General features: G+C 43.6%; 1 protein-coding gene across 5 annotated transcripts in view; it reads right to left on the bottom strand.

Annotated features, from left to right (window-relative positions):
- The window catches only part of HMG20A (high mobility group 20A), a 108,823-nt gene that overhangs the window by 13,570 nt on the left and 69,913 nt on the right, over positions 1 to 25,340 (bottom strand). Inside the window, exons 7-10 of one of the 5 annotated variants that reach the window (XR_008201237.1) lie at positions 22,720 to 22,795; positions 21,845 to 22,023; positions 20,214 to 20,356; positions 14,850 to 17,272 (exon numbers count right to left, since the gene is read on the bottom strand). Coding sequence is in view for 4 of the 5 variants with exons in the window: in XM_052659783.1 (XP_052515743.1) it covers positions 20,220 to 20,356; positions 21,808 to 22,023; positions 22,720 to 22,795 (429 nt within the window). In the remaining variant the exon portion in view is untranslated. Of the gene's footprint in view, positions 1 to 14,849; positions 17,273 to 19,084; positions 19,208 to 19,670; positions 20,357 to 21,807; positions 22,024 to 22,719; positions 22,796 to 25,340 lie in introns of those variants that run through there. The other 4 variants (XM_052659783.1, XM_052659784.1, XM_052659786.1 and 1 more) reach the window with 4 other exon arrangements.

Raw genomic sequence — 25,340 nt, 5'->3', positions numbered from 1 at the left:
TGGGGCTGAAAAGTCTGGGTATGGGGGATGGTACTCACATGATACTGGGCATGAAATACCAGGTTAAAGAATCTGGTGTTTTTCCAAACCTGTGTCAGAAGTAGGAAAGCATAATATTCAGACCTCCTGAAACTGGATCCCTCTTCCAAGACACATTCTTCCTAGATAAGTGACTCCCAAGATCCCAGGAAGAGGACCCATAAGTATGCCTTTCACTGAAAGCAGTGGGACCAAGTGAGGAAGGAAAGGTTTGGGGGATAAAACTGAGAGTCTGAGATACCTAAGAATCCTCTAAGTGGTTCAGTTAAATCACTGAGGTTATTGAATACTTGACTTTGGAGCTGAGCTGAAGATGGAGATAGTATTTTGAATTCTGGGAGAGGCAAGCGCATCTGGGAAAGGAGCATTGGGAGAGAAGAGAACACAGCTTAGGACAGAGCGCTGAGGTGGTTCTATTCTGCAGGTCGGCTGGGGACCAGGAGAGCTGGAGAGGCAGGAAGAAAACAGCAGACTGTGATGCCCGGAAGCCAGGAGGAGAGGGTGACTGAAGAGGGGAGTGGCGTCTGAGTCCAATGCTACTGAGAGCTTGGGGGGACAAGACAAGACAGTGAGGACATGGTGATGTGGGGGTCTCTGATGACCTCACAAGAGCCGATCAGTGAGGAGGTGGGCGTAGGAGTCGGACAGAACGGAGGTGACACACACCATTCTTTGGGAACGTTCTCACCTTTGCAAAACAGCTGAAATTAAGCATTAGTCATACGGAAGGACGAGGGATGGAACTAAATCCACACACTTTCTGTGAGTGCCCACTCTGTCCTAGGCACAGTGCCAGGCACAGGGATACAAAGGTGGGAAGAGACAGGCCCAAATAACCACACTCCAATATGATCAGCATCCAAATAAAGTGCACACAGCAAGCAGTATTGGCAAGAGGAATGCTGGAGCCACAGATTCTGTGTCTGGGGATCAGAAAAAGCATCACAGAGTGGGCTCTAGCTGACCTGATCCTTACAGATGAGGAAGATGGAGGAAGAAAAGGTTTACCAAGCTGCAGGAAAATTTTCAAAGGGACAGAGTTCAGAAAGAACAGGGAGAGTTTGGGGACCAACAAGTGGCCGGATCTGGCCTGACGGGGGTGGTGATGGTGGATCACAGGGAGTGACAGGGAACGCCTTAGAAAAATAAGCTGGCCATGACAGAATGGGCCTCCACACCTTGCTAAAGAGACTGAAGTCTGTGAAAAGGAGAAATGGGAGGAAAAATACATTGGTTCATCTGCTGTGTGCCAGGCATAGAGCCACTACCTTATACGTTTTCAACATGGATTTTGCAATATAAGACAGACCAAATCCTGGTTTGCAAGGTATGACAGCTATGTGACCTTGCATCCTTTAACCCAGCAAGTCTCAGTTTCACGTATAACAGGTCAAGGATAATGCTTATCATATGGAATTATTGCAAGGCTTAAATGAGATAATAAAATAAAAGCCACTACCAAAATGATAATTTACAATAGAGTGATATTGGCAAGATTAGACTTGTATTTTAGAAAGGTTCTTCTTGTAGTGGTGGGCAGGACAGAAGGGGGTCTGCTGGGGAGGGGACAGATGGGTGGCAGGAGGGACTAAGGCCAGTGAAGAGCTACTGTAGAATTATTAATAATTAATCAAGAAGAAAAACAAAACAATGAGCTATTGAGGGAGCTCAGAAGAGAGCCGAACGCTGAGTACCTTACAGAAAATTGGCCTGGGGATGGTGAGAAGGACCACTTCATAGGAGGTTCCATGGCTGAGTGAGGGGGGTTCCTGTGAATGAAGGGATGTAGGGGGACAGTGAGGGAGCAAGGTAAAGAATGAGGAAGAGGGATGGAGAATGACAGGCTTTTCTAGCTTGAGTGGGCAGTGGAGTTCTTAACTGTGTTGGCAGATGCAGGAGAAAATGTGGGTTTGGGGAGACTATTTAATTTTGGGCAAATTGAGTTTGAAGATTCTACAGAATGCCAGATGGAGAAGGCCTGAGGGAGCTGGAAATAGAGATCAGGAACTCCAGCAAGGAGGGGCCTGGAGATTCAGATCTGAGCTATTGACAGGCAGGGGGGAAAGCCTGGCTCCTGGAGAGAGAGGACCAAGGTCCAGATGGCATCTAAGCAGTGGTGATTCTGGAAGGTCCCTAAGAATCCAGTTTTTAGATTAGGTGGGAATAATTTAAGACATAGCTCATACAGAATGTTGGTTTGCTAGAAAGTGCAGGTGCTTCAGTTATTTTGATCCAGACCCAGAGACTCAGAGCTAGAAGGGACCACCTCATCTTTTGTTTATTCATACCTTTTAGGGCCGGGCGATGTGAATGAGCAAAAGGAGACGGAAGAAAGATGCTGCCTGCGAGTAGAGTGCCCACTTGGAGAGGCAGAAGGAAGAATGGAGTCAGAAAGTCAGAGCAGCACAGTGAAGACCCAGGCCTATCCGCAGGCTCCACGTGAACCACCCTGGGTTTTAGTGGAGAGATGGTCTGGAGATGTTGCAAGGTGATATAGAAGTGGCCTGGTTGGGAATAACAGAATGGGGGTCTTTGTGGTACTCCTCCCCCCAAATGTTTATCCACTTTGGAATTGTGGTATGTCGACAGCTGATTAAAGTCCCCATTTTACAGATGAGAAAACTGAGTCTCCAGGCGATTCAAGAGACCAATGCTAAAGGGGGCTGCAGTGGATGTGAACCCAGGTTTCTTGGCTCCATCCAGGTCATGTATGGCCACCTGAGCTGAGGAAAGGTGGGAAACAGGACCAGGGGTGCCTGGGGACTGAGACCCACAGGGTGGGGATGGGGAGAGAGGCACACCACTTCAAGTTCAAGCTGCTAGTTTTGCAGAGTGTAAAATTACTGCCCAAGTCCCAGAGAATAAACAGAGTTAACACCCCATTAAATACAATGGACTTTCAACGTGAGCTTCAGACGTGCCCAGATTGAAACTAGCTGAGCAGGAGCTGGCCCGTGAGTAAAATGTATCACAGGCATTGCCTTAACGTTTCCAAAAAAGAAAAACCCAGTGTGGGGAGAAGAAAGCGCCAGCAGCAGCTCTGCAGGCTCGGGGCTGAGAATCCGGTAATGAAGTCTTTCTGGAAGGTAAGAAAGGGCTGTGTGCTGCATGCTATTTTTAAACCTGCTGGAGCAGCACGTGTATCCTGCCCCGCGCACTTTCTCCAGCAGAGGAGGGGCCCCAGGGAATGCAGCCAGGAATTTAGATGCTATTTATTGTATTTCCTTTTATCAGTCAAATGATTTTCCTATTTCCCACATAGATAAAGATCTTCCGCTTACCGCTCCAGCTTGTTGACCTTGTCAGGACTGCTGTGCAGTCTGGAAATTGGTCCCAGAGAGAGAAAGGCATTGTTGTGAGGGGTTTGTTTGGTGGTTGGGTTTTTCTTCTCCCAACAGGGAGGAGATCGGTTTAACAAAAAAAAAAAAAAAAGAAAAATTAAAAACCTGCCAAAAAACAATAAGTGATTGTTTTGTGCCTTTTTGCAAAACTTCAAAGTTGTCCAAATGGCAGTGCCATTTGCCAGCCTCCCTCTGACCCCCACCTGAGTATCTCCACCCTATCTTTCACCATCACACACACACACACACACACACTGCAGCAGTATCTCCACCCTATCTTTCACCATCACACGCACACACACACACACAGACACACGCACACACACGCACACACACACACACTGCAGCAGCAAGCCTGACCCTGGGCCGCTGCTGAGCCGCTGTCTTGGCAAGCGGTGGAGCAGAGGGGGCGGCAGTTCGCTCTGAGCTTGTAAGCTGAGCCAGTCTCTCTGAGGTGCCAGCCCCTAGGAGATGCCAGCATGCCTGAGTGGGAGCAGTAACAACTTCCCCTCGGCTGGCAGCCTCCGAGCCAGCAAGGCCTCCAGAAGCCGCGTTCCCAGGCGAGGGAGTGGCCGCAGGGCTGCTCTGCAGCGGGGAGGTGTCCTCCTGGGCCGGCCGCCCTCTTGATTTGGCCTGGCCCCGGGCTGCCGGCCAGGTTCGGGATGGGGGCTGGCCGTGCTGTTCCTCACCTTCTTAGGGATGCGACCAGCGCATGCTGCTGGAGCCTGGAGTTTTATTATTATAAATCCTCCCCATTTTTGGCTCTTTCTCAACCCCCAAACATTAAGAGGGCCCGCTCGACGGAGGGAGTGCAGCCCCTCGCAGACCCAGCGTTTGGACGGCGAGGAGCTGCCTGGCCTCCTCACCCGCCGGGCTCCGCGGTGGATTCTAACCGCCGCCCGCTTTCGGGAGGCCCCGGAGTCTTCCCCACCGTCGTGGTGCTTCCGGCCTGGGACAGCAGAGGGCGCTGGCTCTCCTGACAGCACATGTGTCACTGCGGCTCCCGCATCTGGAGCCCGGCTCCACCACTCTTACGAAATACTGCTGGCCCGGGATCTGTCTGTGAGACGTGCTGGCACCGAGTGAGCATGCACACACATCCAGAACTCCACTTTCTCATTAGCGCTATTTCTCCCTCAAGAGCACTTGTGGAATGCGGGGAATTTGTCTTGCCAAGGCGGCCAGCGCCTCTGAATCTGGGGCTTGGTCAGGCCTGGGTGGAATGTTCCGAGGGACCACCTCTGGTCTGAAGCCTTTGCCCTGCCCTCCCACGTGGGGTGAAAAAGAAAACAGAGGAGCGGGGACCACCCAGATCTTTCCCCTGAGGGGAAGAAAGCAAAAAATATTTGGCCTTGACCTTCCACGCCTCCCTCCCAAAGAGAGCAAGTGCCCACATTTCCAGGTTCTTGTGAAACAAGATGTAATTCTAAGAAAGCATCTTCCTAAGTTACAAGCGATTAGAAATGCCAATGCGGTATGCAACATGGAGTCCGGAAAGGAGACACTGGACAGAGGAGGGAAGGGCTGGAGCCAGGAAAGGGACCTGGTTTCTATTCCAAGACGGCTCCCTAGACTTCCGAAAGCTGCATGCATTTAAACGTCCACATTTCCCCTGCAGAAGCCAGTAATCTGTACTTCTCTTGGACAAACAGCACATCAGTCTAATACGGTGTGGGAGAAATATGTTACATCCTTCTTATGAACAGAATGTTACCACCACCGAGAATCAATATTTATATCCAGGAACACAATGACCTGGCTTGTTTTGTGCTGCCCTAGTTTTAAGAAAGGGTCCTTTGGAAGCAGCTGAGAGGATCCCCCCATCCCCACCCTCTTCTTGCCCAGAAAGGCCGACCCACCAGGGCGAAGCAGCTCAGGCATCTAAAGGTTTTCAGCCTCTGTTCCTTCCCTTCCTGCCCCTGCCGCCCTCTGTCTCTTGGGAATTGCAAGAGGAAGCCAGAATGCAGCAAGTGGGGCAGGAATCTGCAGTGAGCTCCAGGACATGAGGTAGCATCCTGTCTGCTGTGGGGACAGTCAGTGAGGGCCTCACTGAGGGGGAAGAGGGTCAGGGTCACGTCTTGGCACTTCCTACTGCATAGCAATGTAGGAGAGGATCCAGCTTAACATCAATTCTTAGACAGGAGATTTCTGGGGGTTCAGGGTGAGATGACACTTTCTTTCATGCTGGTAATATTTTTTTTTTGGCCAGGCAGTTACCCTCATCTGAGACAGCTATTGTGACGGAGATGGAAGCCAAGTCTCCCCTCCTCAAAATGCTGTCTATTCTTCCAGAGGCTTTTGGGAACCTGCATCGAGACCCTTAGGCTGGTTTGTTCCTTGGTGCTGGTTTTATTTTACTGCCTTTAGAAGCTTCTGGGCCTGAAGCCTGGAGTCAGCGACTTGCTCCTTGCAGGTAAAATCCTTACCTAATTATAAAAACAAAACCAACCAAAGCCTTTCCCCCTTTCCCAGAAGATTTAAATTTGCCTGCATCAGAGCATCTAAGATTATAAGAGTCATCTTCATCTCATGGACTGAATTGGAGAGCAATCCCTCGTTTGGCAGAGCAAGCAGCCCTATTTCATTTTCACATTAGATGCTGAAGGTTACCACTTTTAACAATAGCACTTGTCTCCCTCATTAAATGCCTGAAGCTCATTATGGTATAACCTGCAGAAAAGTCTTTACTGCTCTAATAGGCATGATCTTTAGAAAAGATCCTTTGGCTTATGTATAAGATCAAGACATGATTAATTTTGGCCCCATTTAGCTATGGGTCAGGTTTTCAAGCTACAGTGAAGCTCCTTCTTTGCATGATCACAATTTATGATTTTCTATAATCTATAGCCCTTTCTCCCGTGTTGTTAGCATGTTTAGTTGCTGCAGTTCACTTGGTCTGTCCTGTTATTTTCACCCAGTTCTAAGAAGTGAGTAAATATACCAATCATATTTGCTACAAAATCAGCCACAATAAATAAATATTATTTCACGGTAGGCCACTAGGATATTTAGCATCTTCTTTACAGATGCAAGCTTCCCTGATAGCTCAGCTGGTAAAGAATCCACCTGCAATGCAGGAGACGCCAGTTCAGTTCCGCTGGTGAAGGGATAGGCTACTCACTCCAGTATTCTTGGGCTTCCCTTGTGGCTCAGCTGTTCAAGAATCCGCCTGCAATAAGGGAGACATGGGTTTGATCCCTGGGTTGGGAAGATCCCCTGGTAGCAGATCCCCTGCTACCCACTCCAGTATTCTGGCCTAGAGAATTCCATGGACTGTACAGTCCACTGGGTCACAAAGAATTAGACACGACTGAGCGACTTTCACTTCATTTTACAGATGCAAAGCTCCCCTTGCATAAATCCCACACAAGAAACCTATGCAAGTTAAGAGATCAGATAACACAGAATCTGCCTGTGACGCAGGAGACCCAGGTTCGATCCCTGGGTTGGGAAGATCCCTCTGAGAAGGGAATGGCTACCCACTCCAGTATTCTTGCTTGGAACATTACATGGGCAGAGGAGCCTGGTGGGCACAGTCCATGAGGTCTCAAAGAGTGGGGCAAAACTGAGTGACTAACACTTTCTTAGTTTACGGATACAAAGCTCCTCCTGCAGAAATCCCATGCAAAAAAACCTATGTAAGTTAAATGCTCTGAACATCTTTTAAGATACTGCCTGATTTAGGCCAACAGAAAAGTTGCAGCTAGATCCAGATGCTATTGCTTGTGTCAAGGAGAAGGACAAAAGAATAGTCAAAGTTGGTAATAGGGTCAAGGATCCAACAGTGACATTTTTAGCCAGGATGGTAGAGGTTGGCGGGCTATGTTTGCCTGCAGAGCAGCACCAGGATCAGCAAGGAAAATGTTCACACAAAAAGCCTCCTTGGGGGCCTTTAGTAAGTGTCACCCCAAGTCCAGACCTATCTTTTAAGCATTAGAATTGTCAGTATAGATGCTTACTTAACACTTACTCTCTTGCATCTCAAATGAAGATGCCCACAAGGATCTCTGACTTCTAGCCACTCCCACCTGCCCTTGTCTGCTCCTGCTCCAGGCCACCTATCTCAATAAGTGGTTTGAAGCCTGAGATCCATCCACAGCTGCTCTCTTCCTCCCTCCTTCTCACCTCTAGCCCGTCACTCTTCCTGTTTAAATAGCTTTGTTCCACCCTGTTCTCCCCTCGGTCTTTTCTGCCTCAGCCTCTGTTGGAGCTCCTACCATCTTTCACAGCCACAGCTGCCCTCCCTATTCAGTGCTTACTTTCTGCAACTCGCTCTTTAGAGAGCAGCCAGGAGAATCGTCAAAAACCACATGCTGGATTACATCACTTTCCTTTTTGAAAGCTTCAGTGGATTTCCCCGGCACTTCATACCCAAGATCCTCCCGTGGGTTGACAAGACCTCATGCGGCCTAGCTCCTCTCTTCCTCTTGCTACTCTTCCCCTGGCTCTCTGCCCCATTCCTTTGATTCTCAATTAGTTCCTCTAAAACACACAAAAGGCTGCCCATCATGTTTTCTTCCTGACTCTACCTGTATCTGACTGGTTTTTCAAGTCTCATCTTAAGTGTCACTTTCTTGGAGAGGCCTTGGTCCCTCTTCCCTGCCCAGATGCTCTTGTGTCCCACCACTCTTCATGCATTTGATCCCAAATAGTAATAACCTATCTGTTTAGCTTTGTTCATCACGTTTCTTCCAACAGACAGAAAGCTCCATGAAGGCAAGAAATGTTCCATAAGGCTGTATTCCTCAAGTCTGCCACAGAGAGTAATCAATATCAGCTGAACAAATGAATGAAACTCAACTGTAATAGGGACAGCTGCTTAAAGGATCTGTTTCCTTCCTGGTGAACCTGCTTGGTCAGACCACATGTTACCCCCAGATTCCTCCTTGAGAGGATTCCTCATTGTGGGCTGACAGAAACCAAGCCCAACCCCAAATGTTTCTCCAATCTGCTCTTTTACTACCCCCAAAATAGGCTCTTCTTGCTTCTTGACTTTTTCTTTAGAATTTTATTTACTTATTTATTTTGTGCTGTGCTGAGTCTTCATTGCTGCTCAAGCTTTTTCTCTAGTTGCATGTGGGATCTTTCCAGATCGAGGATCAAACCCATGTCTTTTGCACTGGCAGGCGGATTCTTTACCATTGAGCTGCCAGGGAAGTCTTTGACCTGAGTTTTTTGACAGTCTCATAACCAGTCTATCTCCATACTGTCTTGATTCAGGAATCTGACTAGGACTCAGAACTGCAAGCATGGACAGGGAAAAAAATTACATCTTGATTTTCAGAAACCTCTAACTGGAAATTTGCACTTTCTTTTATTATAAATGTTGGCACAAGCCCCAGTAGTACTGGCAGGACCTATGACTTTGGCACCAACAGAATCACAGATATTTTTACATCATAGTACTGCTGTTGCAAATGTTGAAATATCACTTATGATCAATACTACTGTAAAATTATGGCAGTTATTAGAGCTGTTGCTAGATTATGTTATTTAATTCTTTAGTAGTAAACACAGACATTCCTATTAACTTTTTTATATTACTATTATTTAATAATAATATTAATATTTTGATAGCTATTTTTCAATATAGTTATTTTCCTCTTGGTAAAGCTATGCATTTTATTTTCTGCACTTGAAAACATTATTTTGAGAAGGTTTCACAGACTTCACCAGACTGCCGAAAGTGTTTATGACAGAAAAAATGTTAAGAACCTCTGGTCTAGTTTTTCTTCATCTCATATCTCTACCGTGCAAACACAGCCTTAATGCCTTCCCCCTGGCTGCAACGTGAAAGCTAAATTCCTTCATATGGCACTCAAGGCCCATTTATAGCCATATTCAAAAAACCTTCCTATCTTCATTTTTTTAAAATCAATATTCTGAATACATGTGTTCCAATCCTGCTGAATCACTGGAGTACACCAAAAATGCATGCATATCTCCAGATCTATTTTTAAGCTTCTCTTAAAGAGCTATTTTTTTTTAAAGGCCTACCTCAAAATGTTACCCTGGTAAAACCCTCTTTTGACCTCTCCCAAGCACAACCACTGAATCCTTCCTTTGTATTTTTGGGAACACTTTGCTTCCCTGGTAGCTCAGCTGGTAAAGAACCTCCTGTAATGCGAGACCCTGGGTCGGGAAGAGACCCTGGGTCGGGAAGAGACCCTGGTTCTATTCCTGGGTCGGGAAGATCCCTTGGAGAAGGGATAGGCTACCCACTCCAGTACCCTTGGGCTTCTTCGGTAGCTCAGTCAGTAAAGAATCTGTCTGCAATGTGGGAGACCTAGGTTCGATCCCTGGCTTGGGAACATCAGGGCAATCCATTCCAGTATTTTTGCCTGGAGAATCCCCGTGGACAAAGTAGCCTGGTGGGCTGCAGTCCATGAGTCACAAAGAATTAGACACGACTGAGCGACTAAGCACAGCACATTTGCTAATTTATCAGATCCTGTGTTTCTTTTGTGTTATATTGTGAACTTCTTAAGGCAAGAGATGTCCTCAACTTTACACCCCAAACACATAGTAAGTACTTGCTTGAAAATGTTTGAATGAATGAATATAGGTAAAATACTCATTCTCCCTAGGGATGAGTAAAATCCATAATGAACACATTAGTGTGTCCTTCAAAACAAGAACTTCTTTTAAAAAAGCCTTTTACACTATATTGCAGTATCAACAACATTGTGATAGTTTCAGGTGGACAGCGAAGGGACTCAGCCATACATATACACGTATCCATTCTCTCCCAAGCTCCCCCTCTATCCAGCCTGCCACATAACACTGAGCAGAAGGAAGTTCTTTTGATACATGTAGGTCCACTTGAAAAATCCACCAGCCCAAGAAAAATAGTCACTGCCTGGACCCAGCTGCCTTTGGTTAATTTCTGTCCTTGAAGATAGCAGAAGCACCCCTAGCAGGAACCTATTTGCTGAATCCATAAACCTTTTGGCTGTATCACTGATGTCTTCTCATATTTCCCTTTTTAGACTGATGCCAAATATATTTTCACACAGTCTCCTTCAAGCAGATACTTTCTATTACTTGCCTAGGATTTTCTAACCATCAGGTTATGGTATGATTTTCATATCCTAGAACATTCAGCTGCTTTATGCCAATCTTAAACAAATACAGATGGATGGTTTAAAAAATTTTTTTTCTAAGGAGCTTGAAAAATTCAAAAGGAGACCATTCCTTAATTTCATAGTTCAGCGAACAGCTTGAGTAACCAAGTCTATGTGTATGCGCGCAGGCACTGAGGATGGAATGTCAGCAGCCCTGACCTGAAGTTAGAATCTCACAGAACCATAGACTTTCAAGAGCTGAAAGGAATCTTTTTAACAAATAGCAGAGAGACATGTCTTGCCCAGGGGTTGATCTGGTGGCTGAATCTCAAATTTAGCAACTCCAAACACAGAATTCTTACTCTTTTCCTCCACAATGCTTCATCCTTAACTCTACGCTATCTCAGACAGTGGCACCTGTCTACTGCCCAGTTGCTCAAACCCTTCAGAAGTCTAGGGGTCATTCTTGATTCTTTTTCCTTCATTCTCCACATGAAGCCCCTCAGCAACTTCTGTTCATTATACTTCCAAAATACATTCAGAATTCATCAGCAGCCCCTACTGCCTCCATGCTAGGCTAAGCTGCTGTCACCTGGATCCCTGGGCCAACCTTCTAATCAACCTTTTTGATTCCTCTCTTGCCTCCTAATTCCCTTCATAGCAGCCAGGGTGAGCCTTTAAAAATAGAAACCAGATCTTGTCACTTACTTTCACAGAACACTTCATGCTATACTTATGATACAATTTAAATTTTTATCACATTTTACAAGGTATTATTTGTCTGCTATATAATCTCATTATTGCCTACCGACTTCAAAGCCCCTCTACTTCTCCGTCTCCTGTCAGTCTCATTAAATATCTCTAAGATAGTCTGGCTGCAGTGGAATGAGGAGTCAGAATGATCTGGGTATAAATCCTTTCTTTGCCTCTTCCCAGTTGTAACACCTGCAAGTTGCTTATCAGCTTTGAGCCTTAATTTACTTACCTGGAAAATGGTATAATAGCCCTACTCTATAAAGTTGTGGTTCAAATTAAATGTGTGTGTGTGCTTGGTTGTGTCTGACTCCTTGTGACCCCAAAGAATGAATTAAATGAGACATATATATATATATATACATACATATATATATAATTTATATAAAAACTAGATCAGAGTGCTTGACTTATAGTATGTGTCTAATTCTTCTTCCCCCTTGAGTCTTTCATAAATTATAATAGCTAAATTTAGGTGTCTGTTCTATGACCGGTACTAAATATCTTACATGGATTAATCCACATGAAAACTGTACACTATAGGGACTTCCTTAGTGGTCCAGGGGTTAAGAACACATCTTCCAAAGCAGGGGATGCAGGTTTCGATCCCTGGTCAGGGAACTAAGACTCCACCTGCTGCAGGGCAACTAAGCCCCCACGCTTCATCTAGAGCGCCTGCACAATCTAAAGCCTATGCTCTGTAGCAAGAGAAGCCTGTGTATGCGCAACTAGAGAAAACCCATGCACCACAGTGAAGAGCCCATGTGCTTCAATGGAGGTCCAGCGCAGCCAAAAAAAAAAAAACAAACCAACAAAGCAAACAACCCCACCCCCAAACAGTACACAACAGAAACTATAAATATCCCTGTGTTACAGACTGAGCCACAGACCAGTTTAAGCAACTCACCTTAGATCACACAAGCAGAAAAATGGAGCCCAAACTCGAACCCAGCAGTTCAATCCGATTTTAGAGGTAGTGAAACAATCACTGACTATCTTTATTGTGACCCCACAGTATGAAATACATTTCACATTGTAACCCATCACATGTGTCTGCTCTAAAGTGGAAACAAGTTTCACAAAATAATATTTACCCTTACTATATGCAGTGCACTCTTCAATTTAATGAAAAAAGGTTTTGATCAACTTATTGATTTAATGACCTGTTAATGAGTCAAAAGCATACTTTGAAGAAGTATTATTGTCTAAATTACAATAATCCAACTACTTTCACGTTTCAGTTACCTCAACTGCTGCTAGAAAACTTTGATGGTTATCAGTATAGACTTTATATTTCATTTACATTTCAGAGAAAGCCCTTATTAGTTAATATGGTGATCCCACAAGACTTAGATTTCCCATTGCAAACTCTTGCAATTATGGAAAAATCAGCTCTTGTCAGGTGAGAGTCAAGCAATACACTCTCCAAAAAGTTATTTACCACCATTAAAACTCTTAATTACAGGCTGCCCTGTGTTAGAACTATTTATGCAGATATCTGTTCTTCCCACTGGACTGTCATGCCAAGGGCAGAAATATATTTTATAAAATACTTTTGTAGTTCCAAACAGTGAACTGACATGAAATGGAAAACAGAGAAATAAAGAACTGGCTCTGGTGTTCGAGACTCAGACAAAAGGCTACTTCTATACCCACTGTCTTATATATTCTTATCTAAACATCTAAGGCATTTTCTTTCCATCCCAGTAGTTGCAAGTGGTTTACAAAAATCCTTCTATCTGGGCAATTTGCATTGACCCTGCTCTTAGTTTCCCAATGCCATCCTTATCTCACAGCTCCTCCTCCTTTCTGCATTTTTCTAGGCTAAGAGAACTGACATTTTATGCTTCTGGCAGATGATCCTCCCTATGGACCATGTTCCCCCAGCACTAAACTGAAATGGTTTCTGGGTAAGAGGAAGTACATTAACATTTTCACTTGATCTTTTAAATTCTCAATCCTCATCTTTTTTGTGAGCTAGGGTATGAGCTAGTGTTTATTTCTATAGATATTGTAAAATATATTTTTAAGCACTGGCTATGTGTTAGCATGTAAATAATTAAAACAAAGACAAGGTCCTTGACTTGGAACCCTCAGTTGCAAGGCAGGAAATTTAGAGGGCAGGAAGTAGCTATGAGCTTTTCTGCCAAGCAATACTTCAATCTCCCCACCCGTAGGGAAAGATTATCCTGTTGTTGTTTTAATCCAGCAGATGCTGAACAGTTAGAGAAAGGGAACAAACAACTGGAGGAAATACTGCCACCTGGTTATGTTGACTTTTCCAGACAAGACTGGCCACCAGCTGTCGAGAGGGAAGGGATGAACTAAGGTGGCAACAGGAAAATGCTAACTCTGGTTGAATTTGGTTGTCAGCTTTTTGGCTGTTTAAGTGGGGGGAAGTACCAAGGAAGTACATGGTCATTCATGATGGCCAAGGAGCAAAGACAGGATAATACATCTTGCTCACTAGCAGAGCAGGGCTGGCCTTAGAGTCTGCGCTGGCCTATGCATACATACAGTCACATATGAGTCATGTAACTAACTCAGTTGCCTACTTGGTATTTATTTTCTCCTTCCTTACTGACTAAAACCTGTATATTATCGGAGGTAGTAATGCCCGAGGAAAGATGACATTCCATGGCCTCCCGTAGCTAGCTGTTGTCACATGACTGCGTTCTGGAAGCGTTGCGTGGTTTCTAGGAAGACTTTAAAGGGTGCTGACTCAGCTGAGTTTGCCCATTTTTGTCCTTGCCCTTTTTCTTCCTTTAAGCTGCCAGGAATTTCAAATGATGGCTGATGGTCAAGTGGCTGTTTCTGACCATGAAATGACCTTGAGAAAAGAATCTTCTTGTGGTGCAGACAAGAACCCCCTATACTGGTCTTGGATTGCCTACCTTTGGAGTACTTTTCAGTGAGAGAGATGTGTCTTATTTAAGCTTTTGCTGATTTGAGTTTCTGTTAAATGTAGTCAAGTCTGACCCTGAGTTGCCTCAATAATTCCTGGCATTCATTTAAGATTCTTCATAGCCTCCAAAGTACGGTCAATTCATCACCCAATTCTGTCTTTCTGACAAGTGTAAAGAGAGCTGAGGCATGTCAGATGAGCATGTCAGATGAGGAAACTGGGAACAAAAATGCCACATAACTAGCTTACTAGGAGGGCAGCAGGCTTTGGAAGCCAGAAGAGCTCACCCCTAGAATTTTAAGAGCATGCTGGAAGTAGGTGACAAATTTCCCTGAAAACAGATTTTGACTAATGAAGTAGTGGTTACTTTTAAAAGCAAGTATTAAAGGAAAATTTATCTCTTCAGTCAAAAGGAAGACTGTCTTTAGGCCTCCTATCAAGGGGGCTGAAGTCACTGACTTTAAGAACATGAGACTTCTTTCAAGTTGCCTCCAGAATACTACTGCTACCTTAAAATGAATTATAATTCATTGTATTCTTATAGCATACATTAGGAGAACTGAACCCTCAAACAGACTAAGACACATTTTGAATAAGCAATTAGTAAAACGAATGTTACCATTTTAAAAGTGTAACTGACAATGATTAATGCAGAGTTGACGAAGTCTTTAAGACAAGAAGGCAATGCAGGTAAAGCTGAATCGAGTGGATTCAACATAGAAAAGTTTTTAATGAGGCAAACATCAAGCAAGCATATTGACTTCTTTAAAAAACAAAGAAAATCTAAAAGTTTAATTACAAAAACACTTGTACAGAAAACTTGGCATTTCAACAGTTTCAAACACATGTACACATTTTTTTCCTAAAATTTCATTCTGTCAGAATCTGTCCCATTTTCTTCAGCTGCTCTTTGTGTTTTAATAAAAAGAAAGAAATCTGTAACACTGAATAGGCAACAATTTATTTCTTGAGAAGAACATATTAGTGCAATAATATCTACAAGTTTACTGGGAAATGTGAATTAGGTATTGTGTTAGCCTCTGAGCTCACTTACTACCTTCCTGGCTGGACACAGAGAAGAGAGCAGGCAAGACAGACCTGCTTCACGGAAACTTCTTGTTTTGTGGCAGCTGAATTCCAGCCACCAGGGAGTCAGGTGTAGCTGCTGGGAGGGCCAGCATGTCAGGAGCAGGTTGCTATTTTGTGAAAATGCTTTCAAATTGCCAGCTTTCTTGAGATCTCATGCATTCCCGATTACGGATGGCTTTCAAGTCAGTGTCAGGTATCTATCCAGACGAAGGAGAAGGATGAGCTCTGGACCTATTACAGCCTTCCCTGGTGCACAGCACTGCTAATAATACTGTGCAAAACTAACAAAAAGGCGAGACAGAGAGAAATATGAGGATGAAGAAAGGAGACAAAGTATTTGGCAGAAGGCAGACACAAACTCCAGAACTGGCTTGGCTGTCCTTCTGCCACAGACAGTGCATTCCAGCTTGGACTGAGCAGGCAGAGTGTCTGAGAGAAGAGCTAGGAATGGCCAGTGAGAGTAGGAAAACACAGAAGAGCAGGTGAGTTGGCAGGTTTAGAGAGATAATGATGGGCTCTTATTCTCAAAGACAGCCAAGGTGGTATATGTATGGGCTTCAGTACATGAAAATTTGATGTGTGTTCACGTAAGAACTTTTAACAAGGTTTTTTTTTTTTGCTGTTGTTTTGTTTCCTTTGGGTTAAGAAAGAAATCAGGGGAGGAGATGCTGAGAAGACAGGAGGGTTGCAGCAACATGATGGGGGTGTCTGGCTTGCACCCTGGCGTGTGAGCATACTGTGAGGGGGCCACACTTCCACCTGCCCTTGGTGGCGTGGTGCCTGGACAGTGGGCTCAGCGTGCCCTGCTTTGGTTCCGAAGATCTCAGCTGCAACTGCCAGCCTTGTGCTTCACAGCATCAACATATAACACAACAAAACCAAACCCTGAAGTGAAAATCAGAAACCTCTCTTCCCTTTTGCTGTGTTTTTTTTTTTTTTTTAATCACAAGAGGGCAGAAGGAAGGAAAGCCTGTCCCTTTGACACAGACTATGCAGTTATGATTAGAGAAGAAAGACAAAGGATGGAGAATTCCTCCGTGTTCTCTTCTGTCAGCTGGCAGTATTCTGATGACATTTCCGCCATCCGTATCCATAACTCAGTACACCACAAGCACACAGGGATTTCCTCTGTTTTCACTTATAAGAAACTTTAGGATCTTTTTCAATACCAAGTGATAAACTACTTTCTTGTTTTGTCCTGTTTACCAGTGACCTTTCCCTCCGCAAAAATATTCCACAAGTCACTGCCAACGGATGGGAACAGAAGAGCCTTGCTGGGGCCGGGACGCAGGGTACGTGCAGGAGCGGTGCTTAGAAAACAGCAGGCAGCACCAAGGCAGGAGGAAGGAGTGCTCTCCTTCAGGGCAGCAATCACAAAGCCTCCACTACAAGGGCTGGCACCCACTGAGCGCTGCGTGCGGTATGAGACACAGCCTCGCTCCACAGGGCACTGTCAACAAGAAGCTCCTTTCTTTGGAGTCACAGCAGGACAATGATGGGAGAAGATTGGGCCTGTCCAATGAGAGAAACGCTCCTTCAGAGCCCTGCTGAGCAACAAAGCCCAGAGGTCAGAAAATGGAGACATCTAACTTGGTGGGGTGAAGAAAATATAAAAAAATTAACTCCCAAAAGCATTAAGAAAAGAAGTGATAGCTAGGTAGGAAAACCACTGATAAAAACCACAGAGCCACTGATAAAAGAGTCCAGTCTGAACAAAGCAGAACAAAGAGAAGGCTTCCTTTCTGCTGCAGAAGGTGCCTGTCTCGGGGGTGTCTAGTCAGCGGAGTATACGCAGGCCCGCTGGAGCAGAAGCAGAGACGACAGGAGACTGAAGACTCGCACACGGTCAAAGCTTCACAAGGACAATCCCACAGGAAGTTCCCACACATGCTCCTTCTGCGGCTCCCTCACATGGCTTCCTGGGGTGAAGGCATGTACCTCCTAACTGACGGTTCTTTCACAAGCAGAATAATCTGTACGCCCTCTCTGCCTCCACTCAACTCAAATTTCCATGGATGGCTTCTCATTCTGAACAAGTAAAACCACTTACAGAACATCCTGGAGCTCTAAGACCTGTAGAACTGGGAGAAAAAAAACAAACGAGAAAAGATACCGAAAGGGAAGCACAGATCAGAAAGGGTTCAGACTTTGGGTGAAAATACTGCAATGCTCTATTTTCAAAAGGGTTAAGGTGAGTAGCAGGGTGTATGTAAACCAAGGAGCTCATAAAACTGCAAGCAGCCAACCTCACTGAGGCATTTTAGACATTTCAATGACAAACGTGGCCCTGCTCCAGTTCAGCCACAATGGGGAGGTTGGAAAATTGCCAGCCAAACACAGAAAACCAAGTATCAGGGACAAATTTGATGATGAAAAATGAGTACTTTTGTCCTGGTCAATCAAACCAACTTCTTCAAGTATAAATCTAAGGCTCCCTGCATGTGTAGGGAAGTACTGTGTGCATAAGATGAATAAATTCTTACATCTATAAAAATGCAATCACATAAAAAAAGTTGTTTTCTTTCCAGTCCTCAAACAGGTAACTATTTATCATTTGGTTCAACTGAAATCAAGCAACATATGGCTTTTGATATCTACAGTAGTCACCTCTCCATGTGAAATCACCCCTATGGCTTCCTCCCAGCTCCACTTTTTCTAAGTATGAGTTAGCCACAAAGAAAAATGACAGCTGGGGTAATTCTTCCATTCTAATAAAAAATAATTATAAAATGGCTGAACAAAAATTTACATTATAATTGCTGGATTGTAACTTTTTTCCTAATTACCCCCCATTTATCTTACTGCTTTCATTCTAAGATTTTTTAGTGCTCTCCCTTGACACCCATCCCTATTTCCTTGTATCAATGTTCTAGAAACTCAACTGCATTTAGATACATGTGTTCTAGTTCTAGAATCTGCACTTGCCTACTCAGGTATTTTTAGGCAAGACATCTCACCTCTCTGGGACTCAGTTTCTTTGTATGTACAATGATGGGATTTCTAAAGGCCCCTTCCAGCTCTAACACGCTCCTCTAAAACCACAGACCATTCGCTTCCTTTCACTTGCTGGCTCCTGACAAAGGAAGAAAACTTTGCCAAGCCCATGTCAGAGTAATGAATTGCACCATGAATGCTGGGGACATCAGGTCTAGTTGTCTGTACATATTTGTGTAATGAAGCCAAGCTAGAATTAATCACAGTCTTTATAACTGTTTCATTTGACAGTTTCAGGGTGTGGAGAACTAACCATTCTTAGTTATGTTTACATGGCTAGATTGTAAAAATCTGTAGTAACAAAACCGTTCACATTTTCAGCTACTCTTTTAGGGGCAAAATATTTGTAGGTTAAAATCAAGGACAATGATAATGTTCTAGGTTTTCAAAGACACCTCAGAAAGCAGATATGACAGTTTATATCCTTAAGATGGGTAAAGCTTTAGAAAAGTCTTACTGGTCAAATGCTCAAAATGGAAAACAAATTTGGCTCAAAACTCACAACAACTGCCCTTTACCTATGTGAGGAGACAGCATGTTATCAGTTATCATGCTCTTCCATAGTCCTCCACACTGTTTCTCCCAGCTCTTTCTTTTCAAGCCTACCAGAGTGCTAATTGAAAACACTGAGTGAAAATGAGAAGGATGATGAGCTCCTGAAAATCCCAGACCTAGACTTACAAGCTGTTTCCCTCATAAACAGCAGCAGTAATGCCGTTTCTTTATTCTGTAGGGAGTCCAGTCATCTCTTAGAAGTATGGTCTGTTCCATCTGGCTACTCACTAGAAGGACAGTAATCCTTTCCCCCATCAGAGCACGACTCGGATAAAGTATGACGAATCGCCCTGTACAGTTACTGTTGGAGCCTGTGGCCAAGAAGGAGAGAGATGACTGCCTTTGTCTCTGCGGGCAGACACGACCTTGTTAGATAAAGAATTATAGGCGTTATCTATTCTTGCACATGTTGCTCAAGGTCCAGACCATGTTAGAATATGAACATGTATATGAGTATGCTCATTTACCTGTAAGACAAATAAAGATATAAATCCATGACCAGCCTTGCTAAGAAGTGTATCCTGCCATCCACTCTTGTTTTAGGATCCATATATGGCCATTCACTGTGTGATCCAACCCTAAGATTTCCACATAGTTCATACGTCTGCAGGGATGGAACAATTTAATTGACAGACCAAAGGGGTGTCAATTATGGAATGACAAACTAAAGGGTACTCTATCTCTAGGAATCTGAGTGAAAAAATACCAGTTCCATTTAAGAAATGATACTGATGACTGACCGTTAGTACCAAAAAATTTATAAAGGCAGGCCTCCTTTGGAAATGTATTTTTTCTCTTCCAAAAGGATGTAAAACATATTACAAGTCATTTCTTGAATGTATCTTTTAAAAGTTTATTTTCTCATTTCTCTCCTTTCACTTATTGAGAGTTTATATATTTTTAAATATATTCAATCACGGCATTAACTGTTTCATTGTAAGTTTAGTCCACATTAACATTTAACATACAACTGTTACTCCGATATTGAGTGGTGAATGAAAAGCTTACCGACATAGGCTTGTACACATACAATGTCTCACTGACTATTGTTATTGTTAAATTATCATTTAATTTACAGAGAAAAGGAAGCTTAACAATTAAGTGATACTTATTTTGTCCAATGTGTTCTTTGGGGGGTTATTTCCTTTAAATTTCTCACTCAACCTTCAAAACCCTATGGGAAACTAATACCTAAGAATACAACTTAATAAGTGACAAAGCTAGAATTGAGATCCAACCACAAAAATCATGCCCTTTCTATTAAGCCACACGGAGGCATGCATGAGGAAAAACTATCTTGGTTCAGTTTTCCAACACTATTTACTACATTCAGCAACCAAGCAACAGGAATCTTAAGCCTCCAACTCACTTATTCAATGTCATTCCAGGATTTTAATAGTATTAATAAAGTCTAATGCCATCTTAGTTTTGATGATGTGCTGGCATGTACGAATCAAGTCAGTGAGCACTCACCATTCCCTAACGATCAAGCCTGTTCACAACTTCTCGAACTGTAGCTATGAAGTTTTCATTGTCTTGGGGATTAGCTAAAATAATACTGTGCAGTCTGTTCATATAGGAGTCGATAGTGTCCACTGTAGGTGTCTCTCCACTTCCTGAAGTGAGATAAGAGAAAGTAAGAAAAGCTTCCCCATTCAGTTCAATAGTAACACAGATCAGTGATTCCACAGCAAAAGAAACTTGATTCTAATGGGGTCTGCTCCACAGAGAAGACTTTAATTTCAGAGGAGAGACTTTTAGACCTCAAAGAAATGAAATTAATCCACATACTCTACATAAACAGATGGACTATTATTGCTGCACAGCATATAGGTGTAGTTGCATAAAACAGGTTAAAGACTCTCTTATATCTGCTGTGACTATTTGCAACATGAAAACATATATAAGAAATACGAGTATTTATTTTCCTTCCCATTAAGACAATATCACAGAACCAGCACATTTATATCAGAAAAGTGCTCTGGGGGAACAGGTGACGTGGGAGAGGGTATCAAGAAATAAAAACGTCCAGTGATGAAATAAATTAAGTCATGGGGGTGGAGTGTGCAGTATGGTGACTGTAGTCAACAGTACTGTACTACATATTTGAAAGCTGCCAAGAAAGTGTATCTTAAAAGTTCTCATCACAAGAAGAAAAATTTGTTTGTAACTTTGTATGGTGGTACAGTGTTCTTGCCTGGAGAATCCCAGGGACGGGGGAGCCTGGTGGGCTGCCGTCTATGGGGTCACACAGAGTCAGACACGACTGAAGTGATTTAGCAGTAGCACAGGTTTCCCAGGTAGCACTAGCAGTAAAGAACCCACCTACCGATGCAGGAGAGATAAGAGTTCAATCCCTGGGTTGTGAAGATCCCCTGGAGGAGAGCATGGCAACCCACTCCCAGTATTCTTGTCTGGGAAATCCCATGGACAGAGGAACTTGGAGGGCTACAGCCCACAGGGTTGCAAAGAGTAGGACACGCCTGAAGTGATTTGGCGTGCATACACGCATGGTAGCACAAGGTAACTAGACTTGCGGTGATCATTTCAGAGCATATATAGATATAGAATCATTATGTTGTACACTAGAAATTAATACAATGTTATATGTCAATTATAGCACAATTAAAAAAAAAGAAAAGCACTCCACTGAGGATTTATTACACAGTTTCAACTATTCTGAAAATCAAGTTAAGCTTAATAGAAAGTAGATTATGTTAAAATATAATTGAAGGAAAATTTAACTGAGCAGAGAGTCTGAGATTTCGGATTATTTTAACCAATGGGCTGTGCTGTGCTTAGTGGCTCAGTCGTGTCTGACTGTGACGGAATGGACTAGAGCCCACCAGGTTCCTCTCTCCGTGGGGATTTCTCCAGGCAAGACGTCCAGATTTTAACCAATACTGAGATTCTATTACATGACCTACAGAAAACTCTGGGGAAACGACCTCGGAGTTTATTGGTCTTCCCCTTGAAGGGAGACTTCAGCCTCACCACACCAACGCCAATATATGCAGCACCTCCCCAGCCCCCATCGCTTTCACGACTCAGGTGGGGATGATGTTACCAGGCAAGGGCATGCTGGCGAAGCTGCTGGTCAGCACCTGCCGCAGCGTCTCCAAGTGCTGCTGTAAGACGGTGTTGCGGCTGCGCTCCTGGATCACGTCCACCTCCAGTTTCTCCACTGCTGTGCGCATGCTCTCCACGTGCTTTTGCAGGGCTGCGTTCCTCTCCTCAAATTCCATGTTGGATTTGCGAAGCTGACGGAGCTCTGCCTCCCGAGCTGAGGACGCAAGCCCCCCAAAACACAGGTAACACAGTGTCTCTGAGGAGTCCCAGTGACTCTTCTAGAAGTTCTGCTTAGCTAATTAGCTACCCCTCCTCCTGTCCCTAGTCTTATTATGGCCTTTCAGATAGCAATTTCAGCAATAAGACGCCTGGCTCTCCAGAGCTATTTTAATTCTTAAAGCCTGGTCATATTCTATACTTAAGACTGCAAGGAACAGCTGCAATTCCCAGTGTTTGTTTGTTTGGTTTGTTTAAAGTTGTGCTATAAGAAGCCTGAGGGGTTTCACAGGGGGATCCTGGGAGACTGGGCAAGCACAGCTGTGGGTCCGAAGCTTTACTGCAGTGGGGTCAGCTTTGCTCTTATTTATTTTATATTTTGGACATCCATGCAAGCTTTCATTTGTACAAAGGGTTCTTGGCTAACAGCCTGAAAGCAACTGAATTAGTGATGTTTATTTATTTCCTCTGATTCAGAGAGTAAAGCTACTTTGACAACACTGGCTGAGCTTTCCTCCACTGGTTTCTGAGTAACTATTTTTAATAGAGAGTGAAATAGAAGCAGTTTCCTTCTTCCAGACCAGTCCCAGGTTCGGGAAGATCGCTACCACTGCTTTCCAGCAATTAATTTCTCCTGACAACTAAATCCCCTGTCACAGATGTGAGGAACACAATACGATCCTCTGGTAATCACCTTTGCTGTGGTTCAGGAATTCCTCTGTAAATATAGGGATGTCAAAAACAGACCGTTCCTTTACTTCTGCTTCTTTCTGTGAATCAAAGTAACAAAACAGTTAATTCTTAAACTAAATTAAACAGTAGTACCTGCAGGCACAATGGTCATGTTTTCATTAACGAAATAGTAAGATGAGCAGCAATCAGTCAGTCTAGGTGACGCTGTGAAGAAACTGTATTCACCTTTCCTTTGGAACCAAACTTTCACAGAGCTCAAGCATGTTAAGTATTCAGATTTCTCAGGTGACAACTGCTGTGCAATGAGAAACCTTAAAACAAACCTACATAAATTTCCCTAATGGAGATGTTGGAAACCATTGCTTAGCTCTCTGCTCTGAATAGTCAACAGTGTACAAGGGAGAAAGTGACTGAGGTAGGTATCAGTCAGTTCAGTTCAGTCGCTCAGTCACATCTGACTCTTTGCAACCCCATGGACTGCAGCATGCTAGGCCTCCCTGTCCATCATCGGCTCCCGGAGCTTGCTCAAACTCATGTCCATTAAGTCGGTGATGCCATCCAACCATCTCATCCCCTGTTGTCCCCTTCTCCTCCCACCTTCAATCTTTTTCAGCATCAGGGACTTTTCAAATGAGTCAGTTCTTCACATCAGGTGGCCAAAGTATTGGAGCTTCAGCATCAGTCCTTCCAATGAATATTCAGGACTGATTTCCTTTAGGATGGCAGTTGGATCTCCTTGCTATCCAAGGGACTCTCAAGAGTATTCTCCAATACCACAATTCTAGGTTGGTCATAACTTTTCATCTAAGAGGTAGGTATAGAGAAACAATTTCTAGGTGATTTTTCCATTGCTTCTGTTGGTTATGCATATAAAGTGCTCTCTGAGATAGGATGATACAATCTAACTTTGCAGAGTGGACAATACGAATTTTAAGCAGAGATCTGCCAGCCACAAGCAATAATAACGGTATTCCATTAGGACGTCTACTTTTACTTCTCCTTATTTACAAGGGCAGCCTGTAACGGGGATCTTTCAGACTTTCTTTGGACACAGGAAAAACAAACAAAACCAAAAAGTCAGTAATAACTAGGCTCTAAATATGAGAATGCCAAGGATTATGTGAGAGAAAAAATAATAAACCTAAAATTAATTCACCAATAAGCCATTAAAAATAAAAGTCTCACAAAACCACTGCAAAACATATTCCACAATGATCTTTGTGAATAAAGTCAACATTTCAAAATGCTTCAGCAGCAATTTCTACAATGAATTTAAAGTTGAAAGCATTAAGAATATAAATTATAAGTGTCTTGGCAGTATTTAAAATCTTGCATAATATAAGATGGTAAAGAAAACAGTGGGAAATGAGTACTGAAGAAATTGCTAGTGAAATCTGAGGATTTCAAAACCTTTATAACATAAAGAACAGTTTAAAAAGTCTAGAAATCATTCCTATAAAAACACATTTAGTGCCAGAGATAGAATGTATATTTCCTACTCTTGCCACCACTAGTCTTTTATCTTTGAACACAAATATGATTTGGTGCCCAGCAGAAAGGCTAAGCAGTTAACAGCCTATGAGGGAACTCTGACAGCCAAGCTCCTGTTTTCATATTGGTGCCTGCCTTGTTATGGAGGGTTGGGCTATGTGAACTGCCTGCCAAGGGCAGCTCATTAAGAGAGACAGCTAGGATGGAGGTCTGAAAAACTATGTATTTACCTGAAGAAACTTTCAGAGCACTTAATTTTTACCCTTTCACCTCTGAAAGAAAGAAAGTGAAGTTTTCCATAATGATTTAAAAACAACAGAATTATCACTGAAGGTCCCAGTTTCAACAGGCAAAGCTCTGCCTCTAGCCAGTTCTTCAGTTCAGTTCAGTTGCTCAGTTGTGTCCGACTCTTTGCGACCCTGTGAATCACAGCACGCCAGGCCTCCCTGTCCATCACCACCTCCCGGAGTTCACTCAAACTCACATCCATCGAGTACGTGATGCCATCCAGCCATCTCATCCTCTGTCATCCCCTTCTCCTCCTGCCCCCAATCCCTCCCAGCATCAGAGTCTTTTTCAATGAGTCAACTCTTCGCATGAGGTGGCCAAAGTACTGGAGTTTCAGCTTTAGCATCAGTCCTTCCAAAGAAATCCCAGGCCTGATCTTCTTGCAGTCCAAGGGACTCTCAAGAGTCTTCTCCAACACCACAGTTCAAAAGCACCAATTCTTCGGTGCTCAGCTTTCTTCGCAGTCCAACTCTCACATCCATACATGACCACTGGAAAAACCATAGCCTTGACTAGACGGACCTTTGTTGGCAAAGTAATGTCTCTGCTTTTGAATATGCTATCTAGGTTGGTCATAACTTTTCTTCCAAGGAATAAAAAGTGTCTTTTAATTTCATGGCTGCAGTCCCCATCTGCGGTGATTTTGGAGCCCCCAAAAATAAAGTCTGACATTGTTTCCATTGTTTCCCCATCTATTTGCCATGAAGTGATGGGACTAGATGTCATGATCTTTGTTTTCTGAATGTTGAGCTTTAAGCCAACTTTTTCACTCTCCTCTTTCACTTTCATCAAGAAGCTTTTTAGTTCCTCTTCACTTTCTGCCATAAGGGTGGTGTCATCTGC

The sequence above is a fragment of the Budorcas taxicolor genome, chromosome 21, assembly GCF_023091745.1.
Source record: "Budorcas taxicolor isolate Tak-1 chromosome 21, Takin1.1, whole genome shotgun sequence".
In the NCBI taxonomy this organism is placed as follows: domain Eukaryota; kingdom Metazoa; phylum Chordata; class Mammalia; order Artiodactyla; family Bovidae; genus Budorcas; species Budorcas taxicolor.
This window is presented reverse-complemented; position numbering and strand designations above follow the sequence as displayed.